Source organism: Motacilla alba, chromosome 20, assembly GCF_015832195.1.
Source record: "Motacilla alba alba isolate MOTALB_02 chromosome 20, Motacilla_alba_V1.0_pri, whole genome shotgun sequence".
Taxonomy (NCBI): domain Eukaryota; kingdom Metazoa; phylum Chordata; class Aves; order Passeriformes; family Motacillidae; genus Motacilla; species Motacilla alba.
This window is the reverse complement of record NC_052035.1, coordinates 8,324,139-8,345,417: the sequence shown is the minus strand read 5'-3', so window position 1 is coordinate 8,345,417 and position 21,279 is coordinate 8,324,139. Positions and strand designations below refer to the sequence as shown.

Here is a 21,279-nt window from a genome sequence, read left to right as displayed (position 1 = left end):
CCCTGCGCTTCTCTGCAGAGGGACGCTTGTGCCGGGCTCGGGGCAGCCAGCGCTGGGGCCACGGCCAAGCACAGCCACGCTTTAAGGTCGCTCAGCGCCGGGAGGAGCAGGGAGCACCAGGGACCCCGTAACATCCTGCCCTCGGGAGAGGGAGCTCCCCAAAGAGCTTCCCTACCCTGAGCTCTTCTCGCTGGACAAACCCCCTTGGAGCATCCCCAGGAGTGTGCGCGGCTCACTTCAGGCTCTACAATGTACATGGGGATGTTGGGAGGACCAGGACCAACAGCTGATCCAGCATGAAGAGCCCCGGGAACAACAGTGCAGGCAGGCCCCCTCTCCCACCCCCTCTGGGACCCTCACTCGGGCACTGTTAGGACCCAGCCCTGCAGCTTGATCTGCCCTCCCGGGCCGGCTCCAGAGCGTGATTGTCTTTGAGCAATGTCCCGTCCAACACTGAAAGCACAATGTGAGTCTTTCTTAAGCACTGGATGTTCCTGCTTGTCCCATGGCCCTGGAAACCCCTTTTTAATCACTGCCAGAGCCTTGGCCTCACGGTGTCCCGCAGTGCAGGACCGCACGGGCCAAAGGAGTGTTGGGCACAAAGGACATGCGTGACACTTTTCAATTGCACTGCCTACCCCCACCCCTTGTGATTGAAGAGGTGAGGAATGGTCAAAGGGCAGCCCCCCCATCCACTCCACACCCCTTCACTCCAGGGATTTAATGAAAATTATTCCAGGTTGGCCAGAAGGGTTCCCAGTAGCAATAACTGCAATAGCACAACCTCCTACTGGATACCAGAGACCCCACAGGGAAAAGCAGCATCCTCCAAACACCTTCAGCTCTTCTCAACTAAAAGCCCTGGTCTGCAGCATGGGGGTCCCAGTTTGCTTTGTGGGCCTGGCTGGGCAGTGCCTGGGAGTCCATCTCCTCCCTGAACATCCTGAGTGTCCCGGTGCCATGGGGGGGCTGCCCCGTACCCCAGCTGTCACTGGGGCTGTGCCTGGGGGGCTGGAGATACCCCTGCCACGCTGGCCAGAGCCCTCACTCTGTCAGGAGGGGACGAGGCTGGCAGTGAGGCTGTGGCACAGAAAGTGTTCCTATGACAACCCCAAATCCCAGACCTGTTTATCCCCTTTGGTGAATATCCACAACAACCGTGAAACCAGGGAATAAGATTCAATAGTAAGACCCAAAATAAATCAGAACCAGTGTAAAGCATGTCACCATTTTACTCTGGCTTTGTTCCTTTCCAAGGAAAAGCCTGAGAAACAGGGAGCTGCAAAGGGGTGAACTAATAAATTTGGAATTGGAGGGAGCGGGTTCCAACCATGCAGCGTCCCAGGACTTCTCCCTCCTGTTGTCTCTTCTGGCAGGGACCCAGCCCAAGCCAACCAGCAGGCACAAACAAGACCCATGAGGTATTTTTGGGGGACAATCAAAGTGTCTCTGAGACCCTCTCACTCCCTTCAACCTCCTCAAAGCACCCAGATGCTCCTCCAGCTTCTCCTGCTGGCACACTGGCACAATGTCTCCTGGCTCTGCCTGGTCCCCTTGGTATCATGGGGTCCCTATGGCATCACAGGGCCCCCAAACCATCACTGGCTACCTGTGGCACCTGTGGGGTCCCTGTGGCATCGGATGCTCTTAGACCTGTGGCTTTTTGGGTGATGCTGATGTGCAAAGGGACTGGCCTGTCTTTCCCTGGTGACGTGTGGGCACCACGCTCTCACAGTAGCTGGGACAGGGATGGGGACCGAGCAGGGGCATAAGGGTGTCTTGGACAGAGACAGCCACAAACCAGGGCCTTGGCTGGAGCTGCTGCCCTGTCAGACACTGGAGGAGACAGCTGGAGCGATGCCTGCTCCTGGAGACACAATATCCCTTGGGCACCCACCCCTGTGACAGCCACTGCCACTGTGGAGTGCCTCTGCTTCTCATCGCAGAGCCGGAGCACCGAGCACAGGGCATTTATCCCTGTCTCTCCCTTTTCTCCTTGCCCAGCCCTGGCACCAGCACGGCTCAGCATTGTCTCGTTCCCTGTGGGTGCAGCCAGCCCTCTCCTGTCCCCCAGGACACAGAGGAGACACCTGCATCCCCCAGTTCAGCCAGCCGTGCACTGACACCATGCCCTTCCTCGGCGTGAATTGAATCACTGCTCCCCTCCCCTGGCTGCCGGGACCAGCCCCTTCCATCAGCCGTTCTCCGGGCGATTGCTCCCTGTCACTCTGCGCTGTCTGCTGGAGGCTCCTGCTCCCCTTGGCTCCTGGCACAGCCCACTCTGCTCCCTGGCACAGCATGGAACAGCACACCACGGTACAGACCATGGCACACACCAGGGCACACACTGTGGCACACACCACGGCACACAGCGTGGCACACAGCGTGGCACACACCGTGGCACACACTGTGGCACACACCGTGGCACACACCGTGGCACACATTGTGGCACACACTACAGCACACACTGTGGCACACACCGTGGCACACACTGTGGCACACACCACGGCACACACCACAGCACACACTATGGCACACAGCATGGCACACACTGTGGCACACACCACAGCACACACTGTGGCACACACTGTGGTTCACATCACTGCCTGGCAAGCCCTGCCAGCCCTCTTGCCTTGGCACCTCCAGATGTTTCCCACCTCCCAGCACCAGCAGCGGGTCAGATGCCAGAGCAGCCCTGAGCATCCCCTGGCTGCCCCGAAACCCATCAGAGTGCAGCCCAGATCAGCCTCCCCAGCCCTTTTCCTTGGCCCTGCCACTACATGAGGTCCTGGCACCAGGCTCACACACCACGCTGAGGAACAGCCGAGGTAAACCTGGCATGGCACTGCCCCAGAGTGTCCATGCACAGGGACATAGCCCAAAACCTGCTTGAAGCCAGCGTGTCCTCTGCCCCTGGGACACCAACACTCTCCCAGTACCCATCCAGGCACCAGCTGTGGCAGCAGGAGCCTGGTGGGTGCCAGCCTCTGCCCAGCACTGCCCTGTGCCTCCCCCCAGCAATGGCAGCTCCCGGCCTCCCACACACACCCTCTGACCAAGCAGGTCACTTCGTGGGATGTGGCAGCCAGCAGCACCAGGAAAGCAGCACGGATGAGCAGTGACTCCATGACCCCCGCACTGCCTGGCGCTGCCCCCCGAGCGAGGCCCTGCCCCCTGATCCAGGCTCTGCTCCCCAGCACGCTCCTACCTTGTGTCCGTGCCCAGGCGCTTGTTTGTGCTTTCACTGCCGGCACACCCCAGGCTGAAGGCTTAAAGGATTTTCCTTTAATAACCACCAAATCCCTCCCCTGGGCAGTAAGCCGCAGACCTGGGCCCTTTCCTAGGTGCAGAGCATTCTGCCGGTGCTCTGCTCACTCCCTGCTTTGCATATGCTCCTATGAAACTGGATTTCCCCCCTCCTGATTCAGCCCAGTGCTCAAAAAGCCTTAAATCCCCTCGAATTTCATTTCCTCTGCTCCTCGAGGTCTATCCCCGGTTTCGGTCTCACCCACGTATTTTACATACTCGTGTTCACAGCCTTGATGTGAGATTTCTGCCAGTTTTGGTGTTGTCCCTGCACAGAGCCCAGGCAACCCAAGCGCTGCTCAGAGAGCCACTGCCTCAGCTGGGAAATGATCCATGGCCTGGTCATGGCTCCACAGGGACATTATGCTGGGAGAGGCTTCACCCCAACTCCCCAACCAACCCACTGAGGGAGCCAGCCTGAGACCAGGTGCTGGACCCCTGACCTGGCAAACTCATCACCACCCCCGTGCCTACAGGGTGCTGAGTGTCCCCAAGCTGTCCCTGAGAAAGGACTGACTCCAAACTGTCCCCACCTCACATCCCCAGAGCAGGTGACTCATACTCAGTCGTGCAAATCAATTTCCGCGGTGGCTTTTCTCCCCACTGTCACAATTTTGCCCCTCAAGGATCTCCTTGCTAGCCCCGTTCCCCTGGGTCACACTGTCTTGTTTCACTTCTCTTTTCTCATTTCACAGAAAAAAGTAGATAAAGCTGGAAACTGGTGATTGTATCAGCTTTCAAGGTCACAGGCAGCGGTGCTGGCAGCAGGTTCCTCTGCCTGGAAAGCCTGGTTTGGCCTCAGTTCCTCCTGCCAAGGAGGTGCGTGCTGGGGGCACACGTGGTGAGAGCTCAGCTGCTACGGCTGGGGACATCGTGGCTGGGGACATCGTGGCTGGGGACATCGTGGCTGGGGAGATCATGGCTGGGGACATCGTGGCTGGGGACATCGTGGCTGGGGACATCGTGGCTGGGGGGCTGTGTGTGGTGACTGGTGTTGCTGGGGGCTGCAGCAGTGCCCGGTGTGGAGCGTGACTTGCAGCTTCCTGCCATTGCCACCTCGGCCCTCTGGCTTCCTGCCACTGGCCTGCTTCCCTTGGAGGTGGGCACCAAACATGTGGGCACGAAGCAGGGAATGTGCCCGCGGCAGGGGCGTGCATGGAGCAGACGTGCAGGAGCAGATGTGCAGGAGCAGAGGATGTGCATGAAGCAGATGTGCATGGACTGGCTGGGAGTGGAGCTGAAGATGTGCATGGACCAGGGGAAGGGGCAGAAGGGCCAGCTGGTACCAGCCGCCCTGGCCTTAACAGCATCAGGAGCCCCTTGAGGAGGGCAGGAGAAGGTGGGTGAGGGCTGGGCCCCAGCCTGCAGCAGCAGCACCAGGGGCTGTTCCTGAGAGCCTCCTGCTGCCTTGCCCGGAGATGCAGGTTTCGTGGGACTGGGCAGGTTCCCTGCCTGGGGCAGGCGGGAGCTGGGACCTGACATGGGGGCTTGGCAATAGCACAGGGGTGGCACACATCCCCCCAGGACCCTGCAGGACTGGCACTATTGCTCTTGCTCTGAGCACAGCAGGACTGGACAGCAGGCTGTTTACTGGCTTTAATGAGAGTGGTGAAAAGATAACACAAATTACAGACCTGTGGCCTGGGAAAGGGCCGGTGGAGGCCCATGCTGGTGGACACAGGTGTGTGTGAGGTCCTCCTGGTGTTATCAGCACAAAACAGCTTGCACAAGGCAGAGGTGCTCGGCCTCGTGGTCTCATCCTGTGGTCGAGAAATCTTCCAGGTCCTGGGGGAGCTCCCCTGAGATGCAAACATGGTGACCACAGTGTGCCAAGCCGAGATGAGGGTACACCATGCAAACAGCTCCACTTCTTCTTCTGCAGAAACGTCCCTTCTTCCACCCTGACACAGCCTGGCCGCACAGGCAGTGGTGCCACCAGTCACTTGGCAGCTACCCTGAGGCTGGCATACTCGGTGGGGGCAGTGCCCGGGATCCTGCCGCGCCGCGGGGCCGGGGGCAGGGGCTGCAGGTTGGCGTAGTGGATGCTGTTCTCCTTGCTGCTCTGCTGCAAAAGTGCACACAAATGGGGAATGCTGCCACAAGGAATGTCTCACAAAAATAACCCTAAATCAGAATGCTGAGAGTTGGAAATGACCCACAAGGATCACCGAGACCACCTCATGGCCCTGCACACCAAGAACCAGGTACAAGCCAGGCTGGTGATGCCACAGCTGCAGAGATGGTGCCATGGTGCAGAGCGTGCAGGGACCACATGCAGGCAGCTGCTGCCCACCCGAAGTCCCCCCTGGCCCCAGAGTCTTGCAGGGTTCCTGCAAGCCAGGGCATCAGCATGGGATGTGCTTCCCCATACTCACAGCTCACTCCTACCTGTCTGGGCTGGTGGGACCTCTCTGCAACCAGGACTTCACTGTGGGGGGAAGGATAACAATGGCCATCACAACTAAAGGAAGCCAGGTCTTTTCCCCACCCAGCACAGCCCTCAATGCCCCTCCTGAATTTCAGCAGGATCTCCTGTTGAAGGCAAATAGGGACAAAGTGCTGACTGCACGTCTGGGCTGGGCTCAGACACAGGGTGAGGGGCTGCAAGAGCTCCCTGGTACTGGGTGCTCCCTACCATGAAGTTTCCATGAAACGCAGAAAGAACCAACAGAACAGTGCCCCTGTGAGTAAAGGACCTTTTCTGGGGCAAGTTACAGCTCCAGACAAGAAAGGAAGCCAAGATAAAGCAGGTGGATGAGACAGTTTGCCCATTTAAGGGTGCAGAAGGAAGAAGTGCTGAGTACAAACCTGGGCGTGCTGGGGGTCCCTGCCCAGCCCCGCAGAGGGACAGATGAGAAGCTGCCCATGGCCACTGTCCTGGCTGGGCCGGGGCTGCCCACCCCCGCTTGGCGCTTCCTCCTGCACATGCAAAGGGCCACGAAGAGGACGAGGAGGAGGAAGCAGAGCACTACAGCTGCAGCCACCATTCCAGGAAGCAGGGCTGCCTCTGTGGAGACAGAGGCAGAGCAGGAGAAGGTGGTGGGTGTGGGGCAGAGTAGGACCTCGCTGTGGGCAGGGTGGGGGCTATGGGATGGGCTCCCTGGGAGAGGTGTCCCGCTGGGCTGCACTCACCACGCACGGACACCTCGGTGCCACGGCCATGCCGAAACACCACATCCTCACCAGTGTCCCCCTTGACAAACTTCACGCAGTAGTAGGTGCCAACATCATCGGGCTGAAAGTTCCTGATGTGGATGGTGAAGTCTGTGTCAGACTCATTCACTGCTCTCGTCACACGGGAGAAGGGATCCTGCTTGTTCTGGTCATAGACAGTCGTGTTCCCACTGCCCCAGCCCTTCAGCCACATCACAGGACCTGGTGCAGCAATTCCAGATGTGGTGCAGCTCAGGGTGAGCGTCTCCCCCACTGCCACTGACACCTTGGCCTGGGGCTGCTGCAGAATGAAGTTCTGACCTGCCTGGGCATCCACACCTGAGCACAGAGACAGAAGGGTTCAGGGATGAGTGATGGGGTGAGGCAAGGGCAGCCTCACAGGCAGACAAGTCCCAGTATCCCCCAAATTGCAGCTGAAAGATATCCTGGGATGTGGCAAAGACAACATGCAGGCACTGGGAGGAAGGACACCCTTCAAAAACTGATTCAAAATTAACAAGGGGCAAATCTGAAAAAAGAGCAGGCTGCCCAGGGCAATGGTGGAGTCACCACCCCTGGAGGGATTTAGATGGCATGTAGATGTGGCACTTGGTAACCTTGGCAGTGCTGGGTTAAGGGTTGGACACGAGGATTTCAGAGGGCTTTCGTAACCCAAACAGTTCCGCGATTCTATGATTTGATAAATCCGCATCCTGTTCTGTCATTTGCAGGAGGGGCTGCGGCTGCCTGGAGGCCAGAGAGGAGCAGAGGGAGCCAAGGGGAACTCCTGGCAGGAAAAATTCCTGAGTGCTGTTAAACATTAACACCCTGGCTCTGCTCCACACCAGCCGGGATCACTGGGGCTCTGCGAGGAATTGGGGTTCACAGCCAGTGTTCTAGGCAGGGATGTGCAGCCCTGGAGCTCAGCACAGCCCCCCGACTCCTTCTTGTCCCAAAATCCTTCCTGCTCCCCAAACCCGCTCCAATCCCCAAACCTCTCCCGCCCAAAGTCCCCGACACGTATGGCAGCGGCTCGGCAGGGTTCGACTCGGCTGTGCCCACCCCCGGGGCTGGGGGTGCTCTGCACCCCCGGGCACGGTCCGACCCCAAAAGGTGCTCGGGGAAGGACCACCCTCCGCCCCTCCCGGTGTTCATCTTCGCCGCCCACTCGCGTTTATGGGGCAGACGGGGCCGGGGAGCTCCGAGAGGCTCTGGGGGGTCCCACTTCCCACTCACCCGAGAGCTCCTGCTGGACGGGGCTTCGCTGCCCGGACAGGAGCGGAGCTGCTGCCGTGGCCATGGGCTCTGCCAAACTTTGGGAAGGAAAAGGGGAAGCGGGACAGGAAATTGAGGCGAGCGGGTGGTTAACGCTTTGGTGTCTGCCCGGGGCGAGCGGGGGCCGGCAGAGCCGCCGGGCATCATCCCCGGTGGGCATCACCCTGCCGAGACTCCGCCGGGCATCACCCCGCCGAGACCCCACCGGGCATCACCTTGCCGAGACCCCGCCGGGCATCGCCCTGCCGAGACCCCGCCGGGCATCACCCTGCCGAGACCCCGCCGGGCATCGCTCCCTGGCACCGAGCGGCTGCTCTGGGCTCGGCACAGGGAGCGGCTTTGCGTCCTCCCCGGTTCCGTGAGGGGCAGGAGCAGCGGGGCCCCGGGATGTGGGAGTTCGGTGTATCCCGGGCACTGCTCTGCACCACCGACCCGCGGGACGCCCCATCCCGCACCCCGATCCTGCTGGCAAGGGCTGGGCGTCCCCTCGGCACCCCAGGCTGCTGAGCACAGGCTGGCCATGCGGGGGAGCGTGCTGGATCCGGGGTCCCTCTTGCTGGCTGCTCGGTGCCCGTGCCCATGGCTATGGCACTCATCTGAGGGGAAAGTGGGGTGGACATTGCCATTGTGGACCGGCGTTGTGACAGGAGATGATGTAGGCATTGAGAAGCATATGGGACGTGATTGCATGGAGGAACTGGGCTGGTGGTGGCCCCTTTCCTTCCCCTTTGATGGGTAAGAGTCCAGCACCCTGCTAAGACAAGCCCAGTCCAGCTGAGTCAGCTGAGCCCAGTGCAGCAGAGTCCAACGGAGCTGAATCCAGCTGAGCAAAGCCCAGCCATCAGGGAGCAAGGCGTGGAATACCCATGGTTCTGGTGGCACAGGAACTGCCTCTCGTGTGCCTGGTGCTGCTCCTGCTCTGCAGAGAGCCGGGTAAGTGGGGCCTGCACAGCTCCATCACATTTCCCATGCACGCTTTCCCACCCTGCAGGCCTGGCAGTGCTTCCCTGTGCCCATGGGTACCCAGGGATCTCCTCTCGCTGCCTCCCTTCCAGCTTGCTTTTATCTCCAGATGAAATTCAGTTCACCCAGCAGGAGTCTGGGCTCTCATCCTGCAGTTCCCAGCAGCCTGGGGGACAAGGGACAGGAATGTCTCTCTGTCTCCTGCTCCAGGCTCAGGGGGTCTGATGATGCCTCGTGCTGTGGCCTGGCCCTGGGGCCCGTTGTCAGTTGCAAACCTTTCTGTTTCTGTGCCCAGGTGTGGATGCCCAGACGCGCCAGGGCTTCACTGTGCAGCAGCCCCAGGCCAAGGTGTCAGTGGCAGTGGGGGAGATGCTCACCCTGAGCTGCACCACGTCTGGAATTGCTGGACCAGGTCCTGTGATATGGCTGAAGGGCTGGGGCAGTGGGAACACGACTGTCTATAACCAGAATAACGAGAATGCCTTCCCCCGTGTGACGGAAGCAGTGCGTGGGTCTGACACAGACTTCACCATCCACATCGCGAACATTCAGCCTGAGGACATGGGCACCTACTACTGCGTGAAGTTTGTCAAGGGGGACACTGGTGATGATGAGGTGTTTCTGCGTGGCAATGGAACCAAGGTGTCTGTGCAAGGTGAGTGGGGCTCCTGCAGCAGCTCCTGATGGGAAGCACCCAGCGGGCTCTGCTCAGGCAGAGAGGGATGGGGAAGGGGCTCGGGGCTGCTCCAGGAGAGGATCCCGTGGCCATCGCCAGGCCCTTGTGTGAGACTCTGCTCCAGGCAGGCCCAGGGCTGGGCAGGGGCCAGAGCTGCTCTGATGGCCCCGTGCTTCTCCCCACAGCCAAACCCAGCCCCCTGCTCGTGTCTGGGCCTGAGCAGAGAGAGAGGCCGGGGGAGCCGGTGCCTTTCACCTGCACGACTGGAGGGTTCTTTCCTGATAAGATTGAGGTGAAATGGTTCAAGAACAACAACCCCGTGGGGGCTCAGCCACCCCAGGTCAAGGAATGGAAGATGAAAACCTACAACATGTCCAGCACAGCAGTGCTGACCCTGCAGAAGGATGATGTTCGCTCGCAGCTCATCTGTGAGGTGAAGCACTCCACGCTGCCGGCCCCGCTGCGTGGGAGATACCAGCTCAGCAGAGTCCTGCGAGGTGAGGGCTGGGACTGGCACTGGGGTGTCCTGCTCTGTGGGGCTGGGGTCCCTGGGAGGAGGACAGGGCGCCCTGTGGGCAGCAGAGCCGGGGACACCAAACACCAAGCTCTGCCTCTCTTCCCAGTTCCCCCCAGCGTGGAAGTGCGCGCTGAGCCGAGCCCCGTTGAGGTGAACAAGACCGTGACCTTCAGCTGCCTCGTGAGGGAGTTTTACCCAGCTAAAGTGTCCGTTTCCTGGCTGGAGAATGGGATTGAGATGAAGGTGCAGAACGTCTCCTTGCCTCGGAAGCTGCCCCAGGGCTTGTTTGAGCTGAGAAGCCAGGTGGAGGTGCAAGCGATGGAGGAGAAAAACGGGTCCACGATCACCTGCATAGTGGTGCACGATGCCCAGGCCCCTGTCAACAGCTCAGCCTTGCTGTGGATCTCCAACCCAACCGAAGGAGGATTGGGCAGCGGGTTCCAGATGGATAAGGGTGTGTCAGAGCTGCTGGGATGGGGTGCCTGACAGGGTGGCTGTGTGGTGTCACCCTCTGAGGAAGCTTGCAGTCCCTGGAAAGTCTCCCTGTGGGAGGTTGGGATGCCTCTCCCTGAGCCCTGGTCACTCATATCCTCTGTCCCCATGGCAGGTGGAAACCTTCTGTCCAGCTTCCTTCTCCTGTGGATGGGTATCCTGCTGGAGAAGGGGCTCCTCGGTGGGCTCCTCTTCTTCCTCTTCAAGCGCATGAAGGAAAAAGCATTGGAGATGGTGCCCAACCCTGCTCCACCTCAGTCCCCGGCCCCTGGAGCCAGGTCCCAGGGCTTGGCCGCTGCCAGCAGTGATGTGTGAGCCTGCAAATAAACGAACCGGCGTGCACAGGCTGTCTGCAAATAAACGAACCGGCGTGCACAGGCTGCCGTGGCTGCTCCGCGCCGCCAGGCCCGGCCCCGCCTGTGGCCGTACACCCGCCCTGCTCCGGGGCTCGGTGCTGCCCGTCCCCGGGACTCCGTGCTGCACTCCGGGGCTCAGTGCTGCCCGTCCCAGTGCTCGGTGCCCAGTGCTGCACTCCGGGGCTCGGTGCTCGGTGCTGCTCGCTCCAGTGCTTGGTGTTGCCCATCCTGGTGCCCAGTGCTCGGTGCCCAGCGCCTGGTGCCCGGGGCTCAGTACCCCGGGCCCAGTTCCATGCCTGGTGTTTGGTACCTGATACCCGGTACCCCATGCCCGGTGCCTTCTTCCACGTGCCCGGTGCCCTGTGCCCGGTACCCTGGGCCCGCTTCCTGGCGCCTGGTACCCGGTGCCCTGTGCCCTGTGCCCGGTACCCTGTGCCCGGTACCTGGTGCCCTGTGCCCTGTGCCCGGTACCCTGTGCCCTGTGCCCGGTATCCCGTGCCCGGTGCCCAGTAACCGGCGCTCTGTACCCGTGTCCGATGTCCGGTGCCCAGTGCCCTGTGCCCAGTGCTCGGTACCTGGTGCCCTGTGCCCGGTGTCCGGTGCCCTGTGCCTGGTACCCCGGGTCCGCTTCCCGGTGCCTGGTTCTCGGTACCCAGTGCCCGGTGCCCTGTGCCCGGTGTCCGGTACCCGGCGCCCTGTGCCCTGTGCCCGGTGCCCTGTGCCCGGTGTCCGGTACCTGGTGCCCTGTGCCCGGTGCCCGCTGCCCGGTGCCCTGTGCCCGGTGCCCGGTATCCCGTGCCCGGTACCCGGTGCCCTGTGCCCGGTGCCCGGTATCCCGTGCCCTGTGCCCGGTGCCCTGTGCCCGGTACCCGGTACCCGTTGCCCTGTGCCCGGTGCCCGGTGCCCGGTACCCGGTACCCGGTGCCCTGTGTCCTGTGTCCGGTGCCCGGTGCCCGGTACCTGGTATCCCGTGCCCGGTGCCCGGTGCCCTGTGCCCGGTGTCCGGTGTCCGGTGCCCTGTGTCCCGTGCCCTGTGTCCCGTGCCCGGTGCCCGTTGCCCGCTCCGGGCCGGGCGCGGTGCAGTGCCACCTCCCGGCCGGCAGGGGCCGCTGTTTGCGGGCCGGGCTCCGCGCGTCGCCCCGGGTGTTTCCGGCCGGGCGGGTTTGGCGGCGCACGCGGGGGCGGGGCGGGGCGGCCGGCGCGGTTTGGGCGCTGCACCGCGGCAAGATGGCGGACAGGGAGGAGGCGCTGAGGGAGTTCGTGGCCGTGACCGGCGCCGAGGAGGAGCGAGCGCGGTTCTTCCTCGAGTCCGCCGGCTGGGACCTCCAGGTACCTTCGCCGCTGCTCTCCGCCCTCCCCGGCCCGGCGCGGGGATGGGCGGGGCCGCGGCTCGGGAGGCCGTGGCGCTGGCGCGGGGCAGCTCTGGGCCGGAGGTCGGTGTCCCGCCGGCTCAGGCCTCGCCCCGTCCGTCGCCGCGCTCAGCCCTGGCGGCGGGGCCGTGGGCTGGCTGAGACTGAGGCCCCTCCTGGTTCTGTCGTTCGCTTTGTAGCGCGAGGTGAGGGACGGTGGGGCCGGGGTTTGCCGGGGTTGTGTAGGTTTTCCTGGAATTCTGGCGAGGCTGTCAGTGCTGTGCTGTCGGCGCCGTCAGCAAACAAACTGAGGGGGAGTCAGCCACCATTCTGACCTGCTCCTGTCCCTGCTCTTCCTCAAACTGGCTGTGTTAAATTCCGAGTCTGTTCATGGATGGCACAAAAGCTGCTGTTTCGGAGAGTAATTTTGGCATAACTCCTGTAGAAGTGCTGCAGAAGAAGGGCCCTGACATTCCCTGGCAGGGAGGGTGACATCCCTGCAGCACTGAGTGTCCTGCCATGACACAGCCAAATAGCAAACCCGCCGAGGCCTCGTCTCTGCCAGGACCTGCAGCAGGGGAAATGACATGAAGTGTCTTTAGTGTGAGGTGTCTCAGGAGATCCAACGTGACAGATGCTTCAGCTGGGTTGTTTGTGTGTGTTTTTGCTGAGGAGCTTTGGTGGTTTTCCTTTCCAGATTGCACTTGCCAGTTTCTATGAGGACGGGGGTGACGAGGACATCCTGACCCTTCCCCAGCCCACACCCAGCTCCATATCCAGAGGCACTGGAGCCAGGTGAGGAGGCAGCTCCAGCTCCGGACTGGAAAGCTGGCAGAGCACACACACTCTCTAAAGCACTGGCTGTGTTCATTTTCAGGAGGAGCAGCTCTGTGTTTAGGTTTGCTTCACCTTGCTCTCTAGAAATTGTGAGAACCCGAGTGTTTGTACATCATAGGCACGGCTGTTACTGCACAGCTAAGCCAGGGCTCAGTTAGGAAAACTTGCCTCATTGCTCAGGAAAAGCTTGGTTTATCTTTTGACATTAAAAACAGTCTGATAGGGACCTTTCATTTAAGCAGACCATATCTCTGCAGGAAGAATGTTTTCTGATTTTGTGTGACACCTGAGCTGATCAAGCTGAGCATCTCACAAAACAAGAAAGTGAATTTCACCTTACCAAATGCCCTTGCAGTAAGGGAATGCTGTGCAGTGCCAAAGAGGAGCTGCTGCCTTTGTCAGGAAGGGAGAGTTCTCTGGGGCCAGGTGCTGGTGAGCAGAGCCCACCTTGCAGAAGGAGCCTGTTGCAGCGTGGAATGTTCCGGCAGGGAATGTGTCTGGAGGCTGACATCCCTCTTGCTGGATTTTTGCAGTGACCACCGAGTAACCTCCTTCAGAGACCTTGTGCACGCCCAGGAGGAGGATGATGAAGAGGAGGAGGGACAGCGGTGAGTTTGCAGCTGAAGGCTCAAACGCTGGGAGTTTATCCCTTCTGGGAGGACTTGCTGCTTGTGTACAGCTTCTTTGGAAAAACCAGGATTGCAGGGATAGGAAGTTCCTGCCGTGAACCGTCTGAGGTTTGGCAGGGCAGGTTTGTCAGTGCAAAGCCTGTGCACAGGCATGTGCTCAGCTGTGTAAGCACCAGCTCTCAGCACTGAGAGAAAGCCTGAAGTGGGATGTGGAAGGCCTGGGTTAAGAATAGCAAACAGCCCAGATCCTCATTTGTGTCCACAGGGAACGGACATGTGGGAATTATGCAGGGATTGGTTTTCTTACTACTTGGGGTTTTGGGGGTTTATTTTGGTCGGGGGTACGGTTTGGGATTCTTTTCTTTTAAGTGTTGCTTAAGGGTAAAGTAATGGAGTGTGGAGTCAGAAACAGAAAAGGAGGGCCCCTTTCCAGGGGGAACATGGAGTATTAGCAGGACAGTGTCCTACAGTGGCAGCTCTAAGTAGTTAAATACCCTTAAGGTTGAGGGCAAGGTAAATGGAATGGAACTGATGCGTCTGCAGGGGTGGCTCGGCCTGCATGGGCTCACTCTGTGTGCTACAAGCCATCTGGAAGCTAATCAACCCAATCTTCCAGAAGTGCTTAATTGCACTTCACTGACTGTGCATCCATTGCTTCCAGTTGAGATCCATCCTTTGTGTGGCATGAACGTGTGCCTTCCCTCAGAATTCCAGCTGGATGCTGCTCTGGCAGGTCAGGATGTGCTGGAAGCCTTGCTCAGCTGGGGAATGGAGCTGGTACCGCTGTTTAAAACTGGGCTTGTCCCTCTGGGCTGTGCCTCTTCCCAGGTCTGAGCATCGTTACCACTTTATTGCCACGGATCCACGGGTAATTTACAGGAATTGACATAAAGTCTTCGCAGCACAGGAGCTTGCAGGTGGCCGCGGTGGGACACACCGGTGCTAGCCAGGGTTTGTAGATCCAGGGGGTTTCCTGAGCTGCACAAGCACCGAGCGAGCCCTGATCCAGCCCGAGGCTCCTGCAGAGGCAGCAGGCAGGGCTGACCAGGAGCTGGGTGCTTTCTGTCAGGTTTTATGCCGGCGGCTCAGAGAGGAGTGGCCAGCAGATCGTGGGTCCTCCGAGGAAGAAGAGTCCCAACGAGCTGGTGGAGGATCTGTTCAAGGGAGCCAAGGAGCACGGCGCCGTGGCGGTCGATCGGACGGCCAAGAGTGGTGGCGAGACGAGCAAGCCCAAGGTGAGGAGGGAGGAGTTCTTTCTTCTGTTCCCCGTTTCAGTTAAGGTTCCACCCTGCCAGCTGTTTGGTACTGAGGAATCCTGGAATTATCTCAGCAGCTGAGTCTGGACTCCTCTTAGTGCAGCTCCATTTTGTGTGTCACAGTGGCAAGAAAAGTTGTGCCACGCTTGTTAACTTGCTGAAGCTGTCACTGCCCGCAGGGCAGGAGATGTTGCTGATGCCGTGAAGCCCCTGTTGACCCACAGGGGTGGTGGGAACAGGGGAGCAGCTCTTTGGGCCTGTGTGGTTCTGTAACCCTGTGCCTGCCTCTCTCTCACAGCCTTTCGCAGGGGGAGGATATCGCCTTGGGGCTACTCCAGAGGAGGAGTCAGCTTATGTGGCAGGAGAGAGGAGACCAAACTCTTCTCAGGATGTGAGTATCTCTGCTTGGGTTTGTAGCTGTCACTCCAGGGATTTCTCTGCTCCAGCTACTGAGCTTGCCAGCCCTGAGAGATACGAAGCTTGATAGAAATTCACAAGGACAGAAATATGGTAAATCCTGCTTCCTGTGGGATTTCCAAGTAGAGAATAATAGATGATTAGGTCTTGGGTAAGCAGTTTTCTGATGATCTTTTAATTAAGAATCTGAGCTTTTCTTAGAAGTGCAGATTAGGAAAAATAGTGTGCAAAGAGCTCTGGGAAATCAGCTCTTCTTTATCCATTATTGTATGTATGCAATATATATCCATAGATGGGAGCTGGCAGCATCAGTTCAAGATTCTCTTGTGCTTGGTTTGTGACCGAACAAGGTTGTGGCTGTGGTGGGAGCCAGGTTTAGGCTCCTCACCCAGCACATTCCTGGCTCTTCAGCCATATTTATCCAGAAGGGGACCATTGTGCCACCTTCTAGGAATTGACACCTGACCATTACATAAAAGCCAGTGCTTTGGGTTTTTCCCTCGGCTCAGAGAAGCCTGCTGGAATGTTTTTGCACCTTGAAGCTCCTCTGCCCATCTGAAACTTCACTTTGCTTCAGTTTTTGTTGTCACCAAGATGCTCAGTGAGGCTGATTGTTCCTTTGGGGTTGCTGCCAGGTGCACGTTGTACTGAAGCTCTGGAAGAGTGGATTCAGTCTGGATAGTGGAGAGCTGAGGAGCTACCAGGATCCGTCCAATGCCCAGTTCCTCGATGACATCCGCAGAGGGTACGTAGTGAGAGGGGAGAACAGGGACAGCTGTTCCCTGAAACACGAGTGTTTGTGGAATCCAGGCTTCTGAATCCATGGCACATTTCACCTGAGAAATTTCACATTCACATTTCACATTCTTACAAGAAATTAGTTACTCTTACTGTGGAACGTTTGGTTCAGGTAAACAGGGAGTGGGTTTGAAGTGAACAGACATGTTGATATTTGTGTTGAGAATTTCTGATGCATTGTGTCATGGCAGGTGAGGGCCAGGGGGAAGTAAACTTTAATTTGTGTCTGTTAGCAGGGAGGTGTGCATCTGCCCTGTCGGTTAAGCAAAGGCTCACTGTGATTCCTGAAATTCCAGAGATCTTGGGCTTTTTGTCCATACATTCCTGCCTTGCTGCCTCAGGCAGCTGCCTCAGAGCACTCTCTTTGCAGGGAAGTCCCAGCTGAGCTGCGCAGGCTAGCACGGGGCGGACAGGTCAACCTGGACATGGAAGATCACCGTGATGAGGAGTATGTGAAACCTAAAAGTGTCTTCAGAGCTTTTACTGGAGAAGGACAGAAGCTGGGCAGGTGAGAAGATGGTGACCCTGGTTTACTACATGTAATGTGAGAGTCACTCAAGCCTTGGAAGGTGGAGCTTTCTGATTCATCCTTCTGAAATAAAGGCGCTGGGTGCCTGTGGGATGGGAGTTGTTCCTCTAAGGAAACAATTCTTAGTGATGTTTACTGTGAGGTGGCCCAGGCTCTCCCTGCTAGGAGCCAGATCCCTAGTTTGGAACCTCCATGGTGTGTTGCACTGGAGCAGTGTTTCCAATTCACACTTCCCCTGTTAACTTGTGGCTGTGAGGACCCATGGCACCAAAGGGGATGGTCAGAGTTGAACTTCTAGACAAGTTCCTGCTGACTGGCTGACTCAAGAATTCTGACTTGCAGCTTGCTTGTGGAGGAGCCCTGGTAGTTGGGCCTGGCAGACAGTGAACTTGCTGCCTGATCTGGTACCCTGTGGCCAGGTGAGTTTGGTTTCTAAGAGCTCACCTTGCGTCTCCCTGTTGGCAGCACCGCGCCCCAGGTGATGGGCACCAGCTCGCCAGCCCAGCAGGCAGAGAACGAAGCCAAAGCCAGTTCTGCCATCGTCATCGATGAGTCGGAGCCCATCACCAACATCCAGATCCGGCTCGCTGACGGCGGGCGCCTGGTCCAGAAGTTCAACCACAGCCACAGGTACGAGCACAACAGGGAGCACGGGCAAGGCATAGATGGCCCTGCAAGGCAGGGCACTGGTGGTGCTAAATCCTGGATAGGCTGCCAGAAGGAGCTCCGGGCATCCTTCTGTACAAGTGAAAGGGAGTAAAGTTGTTGTGGTGTTTTGAAGACAGTTGCTAACTGTTGGGTAGGATTTGCTTCCCAAATTGGGATAGATTATAGCCAGTGATCCAACACCTGGGAGCATAAGTGTTACCAGCAGAACTTTCCTTGATGTTGCCTGTAAAAAACTGATTCTTTTCTAAAGGCTTTGGAAACTGGCAGATAATTAGGAGCCTGGTTCAGTTACTCTGACTCAATTTAGGCTTTTTTATGAGGCTGTTCCCTGTGCTGAATGGAGCACCAAGGGATGCTCTTACCACAATTCTGTTCTTTAGACAAGCAAAGTTGGCTTAGGTACGCCACTGCTTCACTCGAAATCTCTTGAAATCCTTCTCACCTTCCTGATCTTGTAATTTATACTCATTCCTCCAGTTTCTATCGGGGTCAAGCTCAGGGCAAAAAGTTACAAAAACCTCTGCCTGTGACTGAGTTCTGGAAATGTATCCTGTGTCACTGTGGTCGCTCACAGGAGCTGAAATCCTCTGGGTTCTGCTGTGTGCAACAAGCTCAGAAAGTGTCAGTTTGTTAATTGTTCATAGCAGAGGGTCTGGAGGCTTTCAGTTTCAGATAACCCCTGACAACACACACAGAGAACAGCGAGCTGAGCCTGTAGCCCAGAAAGCAGCTGCTGCTGTTTCACTAAACGGGAGCAGGTTGAATCAGAATAGCCTGGCGTGGCCTGTGGTGAGAGCTGGAATACAAACGCAGAGCTGCAGGGCTGCACACTCTGGGCAGAGCAGTCACTTGTCCGGGCTGGGCAGTAACGGCGTCACCCTGTGTGTTTGATCCCTTTGCGCAGGATCCGTGACATCCGGCTCTTCATAGTAGATGCTCGGCCAGCGATGGCTGCCACCAGTTTCGTCCTCATGACCACCTTTCCCAACAAAGAGCTGACTGATGAGAACCAGACCCTGAAGGAAGCCAACCTGCTCAACGCTGTCATCGTTCAGCGGTTGACATAAAGGAGCCCAGCTCTGGCCACGCAGCTGCGGCGCTCGGCGTCGTCTCCTCCCGCGCGTGCGCCGGTGCCGTGCCACGCAGGCCCACATCTGCTCCTAGCTCTGGGTTCTTAGGTCTTGGTTGGACTTTTTCTCTTTAGTTGCATTTCCCATGGGGTTTTTTTGTGATGATGATGATGATGATGATGATGATCAGTGGACTTCAAAATAAAGAAATGAAACGAATTTGTTTGGAAAGGAGCTGCAGCCTCTTGTGCCCCAGATTCCCCCAGGAGAGTTCAGTTACCTTGTGGATTGAGTTACTGCACTCGGAAAGGGGAGGAAGGCAAGGGGGAAGGGAATTCTTGGGAGCAGTTTCTGTCAGTGGACTGCTCACCACAGTCCTTTCTCTTCTCTCCAGGGACTGCTGTAAAGTACTCCCTTTTTTTCACGCATTAAATATAAGTTATCTGAGAATGGGTGATCTGATTGTCAGGATAATGGTTCCACTCCTGTAAAAGCATTATGGGGGATGTCTTTGTGAAAGAGCTCAGTGTGGGGAAAACTCCGACATGTGTGAGGTGCAAGGTTTAACACTTCCCATTCTTTTCTGGAGAGCAATCCCTGGCTTTCCTTCCTTCAGCAGAACTCTTCGGGGATTCATTCTAGTCCCCACCTGCTCTGCCTTCGCTTTTTTTGACAGGCCAGACTGGCTGCAGGTTTAAATTGCTGTATTGCATTTCTCTGAGAAACCCTGCTGCTGACTTCTTCTTTCCAAGAAGGTACAAAGCTGAATCAGCTTGAAGTGACTGGAAGTAAAAGGCAAACAGAATCTGTCTTACTGGAAAGCAAGTTCTGTCCTGAGATGAATTATTGAGATGATTGCAACAGCTTGGGTGGGTAAACTCAAGGCTGTAGTACCCTTTGATGTATTTCCTCTCCTCTTCTGAGGACTAACATAGCTGAAGTCCTGGAATTCTCCAGCGTTGATCTGTTCTGTTTGTGTTTTGGGCTCAGGTCTCCATCTCTTTCCATCCTTTGAACAGTATCCTGTGGGTGAATTCCTTAGGCCCAGACACGAGGCACTGGTAAGGCTGGCATAGCTGCCATGGAGTATTGTGCCATGGCACTTTGCACTGCCCCTCAGCTGCTTCTGTCTTTGTTCTGGGCTTCTGAGCTGAGCCCAGAGCTGTGCCGAGTCGTGGGCTGCAGCCTCCGGCTCCCTGGAAGTGGGCTCCTTGGGAAAGGCTGCTCTGCTGCCCTGCCGAGGGCTGGGACGCTCCCTCCCCATCCTGCCTTAGGCACACCTGAGCCCCGCGGCCGTTGAGCTGTCACTCCACCCCCCTCAGCGCTTGGAAACTTCCAGGTCCTCCCCTTGGTGCGAGCAGAGGGAGCTCGGGAGCAGCCTGGGGAGGGCGGGCAGGTTGGGCAGGTTCAGCGTGAGGAACTGGCCTGGCTGCCTGAAGAGCGCAAACCAGAGCTCAGTCCTCAGCAAGGGCATTTTACAGCAGTTTCTCAACTGGGAGCTGAATTAACTCACAATTTTCATTACTAAATGGACATAAGTGTGCGTAACAACCAATTTGTAAATTATTGTGAAAATTGTCATTAAAAGCCCACAAACAGGAAAACAGTGTTTGACCCTTTCTAATAACAGCTGCCATCTGTCTCAGATTTTGGATCATGCTCATTGAGGGTGTCTCCTCTTTGGGTTGCTCTGCGAGCAGACTTCCTGTGCTGAGCTGTCTTCTACTAAATGAGATTCAGCCTCTCAGCAGCATTTTTAAAGATGATTTTTTGTGACAGGAGAGCCTGTGGTTCACCTGCCTGTGCATCACTTGCTGGGGATGTGTGATAACCTGTGTGAACCAGCAGGGAGAATTAAGAAAGGGAATTTCACTTGGAGTTAAATAGAGTCACAACTGCCTTGTGGAGTTCTTGAATCCTGATCTTCACATGTGCCATGCTGGGGACTTGGGACAGCATCTTCCAGAGTGCTGGATCGGATGCGCCCCTAGACCCAGAAAGAAAGTTTATCTAACAGAAGGGTTACTTGTCTCCTGCTCCTGTTTGTCAGCCAGGGTATGAGAGCACTGAGGTGCTGTCCAGCTGCTGTCCGTGGTCTTTGCATGAACTGGCCACGTTGGTGCCCCCAAATTCAGGGAGGGTTGGCAGCCAGACAGCAGCTCCTCCAAGCTGCTGATCCCAAGGGTTTGCTGTGCAGATTCTGCTTACCGGTGGGAACTTCCACATCCAGCTTTGCTGCCAGCTCTCTCCTTGCCGGTGGGAGGGAAAGGGGATAAACCCAGGGGCTCAGGGATTTTTCTCAGCCAGGAAGAGGGAATTTTCCCTGGAGCCGGAGGGTGGCAGTGCTGCAGAAAAGCTGCTCCTCCTCGAAGGCTTCTTTGAGGAGCTCTGCCGACTCCTGCTGGGAGCTGCAGCTTGTGCTGCGCTGTGTCTGTGAGCACCTCTGGGACACGGCTGCAGCTCCTCCTGCCTCTGATTCTCTCCTTGGTTTCTGTAAGTAATGAGCAGTGCTTGTCTCCTGGTGAGCAGGTCAGCTCTGCCCCACTGCCCGAGGGAGTGCTGAGGTGGGATCAGTGACCAAGGCAGACCTGTCTTCTTCCAAACCTGACAAAAGAGCCTGTGGGACCAACTGGAAGTGACATACATGCAATCTCCTATATTAAACTGTTTCCTTCTGTGAGCTGGTGAAGTGTTTAGCTATAAAATAAAATAGGCTATAAAGCAAAAATCATTAGCTAATTAACGAGAAGGGGTAATACAGCAGAACAGGAAAAAAAGAGAGAAGGGAAGAGATATTGTGATTTCAAGAAAATCACCTTGTCACTTGCACAGTCACATCCCTGGAAGTGTTCAAGGTCAGGTTGGACAGGGCTTGGAGCAACCTGTTCTAGTGGAAAGTGTCCCTGCCTGTGGCAGGGGTTTGGAGCAAGATGAGCTTTAATATCCCTTCCAACCCAAACCACTCCTCGATTCCATGATTCTATTTG

The 21,279-nt window shown here is 57.3% G+C and overlaps 3 protein-coding genes across 3 annotated transcripts; 2 read left to right on the top strand and 1 right to left on the bottom strand.

Annotated features, from left to right (window-relative positions):
* Positions 1–4,888: 4,888 nt before the first annotated feature.
* On the bottom strand, positions 4,889–11,965 carry LOC119710036 (signal-regulatory protein gamma-like). The gene is made up of 6 exons (XM_038158508.1): positions 11,699–11,965; positions 7,696–7,772; positions 6,439–6,798; positions 6,115–6,313; positions 5,695–5,734; positions 4,889–5,371 (listed from the first exon to the last, which is right to left on the bottom strand). The coding sequence occupies exons 2-6, from the start codon at positions 7,757–7,759 to the stop codon at positions 5,246–5,248; spliced, it is 789 nt and encodes a 262-aa protein (XP_038014436.1). The 5' UTR covers positions 7,760–7,772; positions 11,699–11,965; the 3' UTR covers positions 4,889–5,245.
* LOC119710033 (signal-regulatory protein beta-1-like) lies at positions 8,062–10,781 on the top strand. The gene is made up of 5 exons (XM_038158504.1): positions 8,062–8,667; positions 8,993–9,352; positions 9,559–9,870; positions 9,997–10,344; positions 10,498–10,781. Exons 1-5 carry the CDS (start codon positions 8,601–8,603, stop codon positions 10,695–10,697), a joined length of 1,287 nt encoding a protein of 428 aa, XP_038014432.1. The 5' UTR covers positions 8,062–8,600; the 3' UTR covers positions 10,698–10,781.
* Positions 11,911–19,896, top strand: NSFL1C (NSFL1 cofactor). The gene is made up of 9 exons (XM_038158505.1): positions 11,911–12,067; positions 12,785–12,882; positions 13,458–13,532; positions 14,623–14,788; positions 15,108–15,200; positions 15,862–15,971; positions 16,395–16,532; positions 17,019–17,183; positions 18,127–19,896. Exons 1-9 carry the CDS (start codon positions 11,966–11,968, stop codon positions 18,287–18,289), a joined length of 1,110 nt encoding a protein of 369 aa, XP_038014433.1. The 5' UTR covers positions 11,911–11,965; the 3' UTR covers positions 18,290–19,896.
* The last annotated feature ends 1,383 nt before the right edge of the window (positions 19,897–21,279 follow it).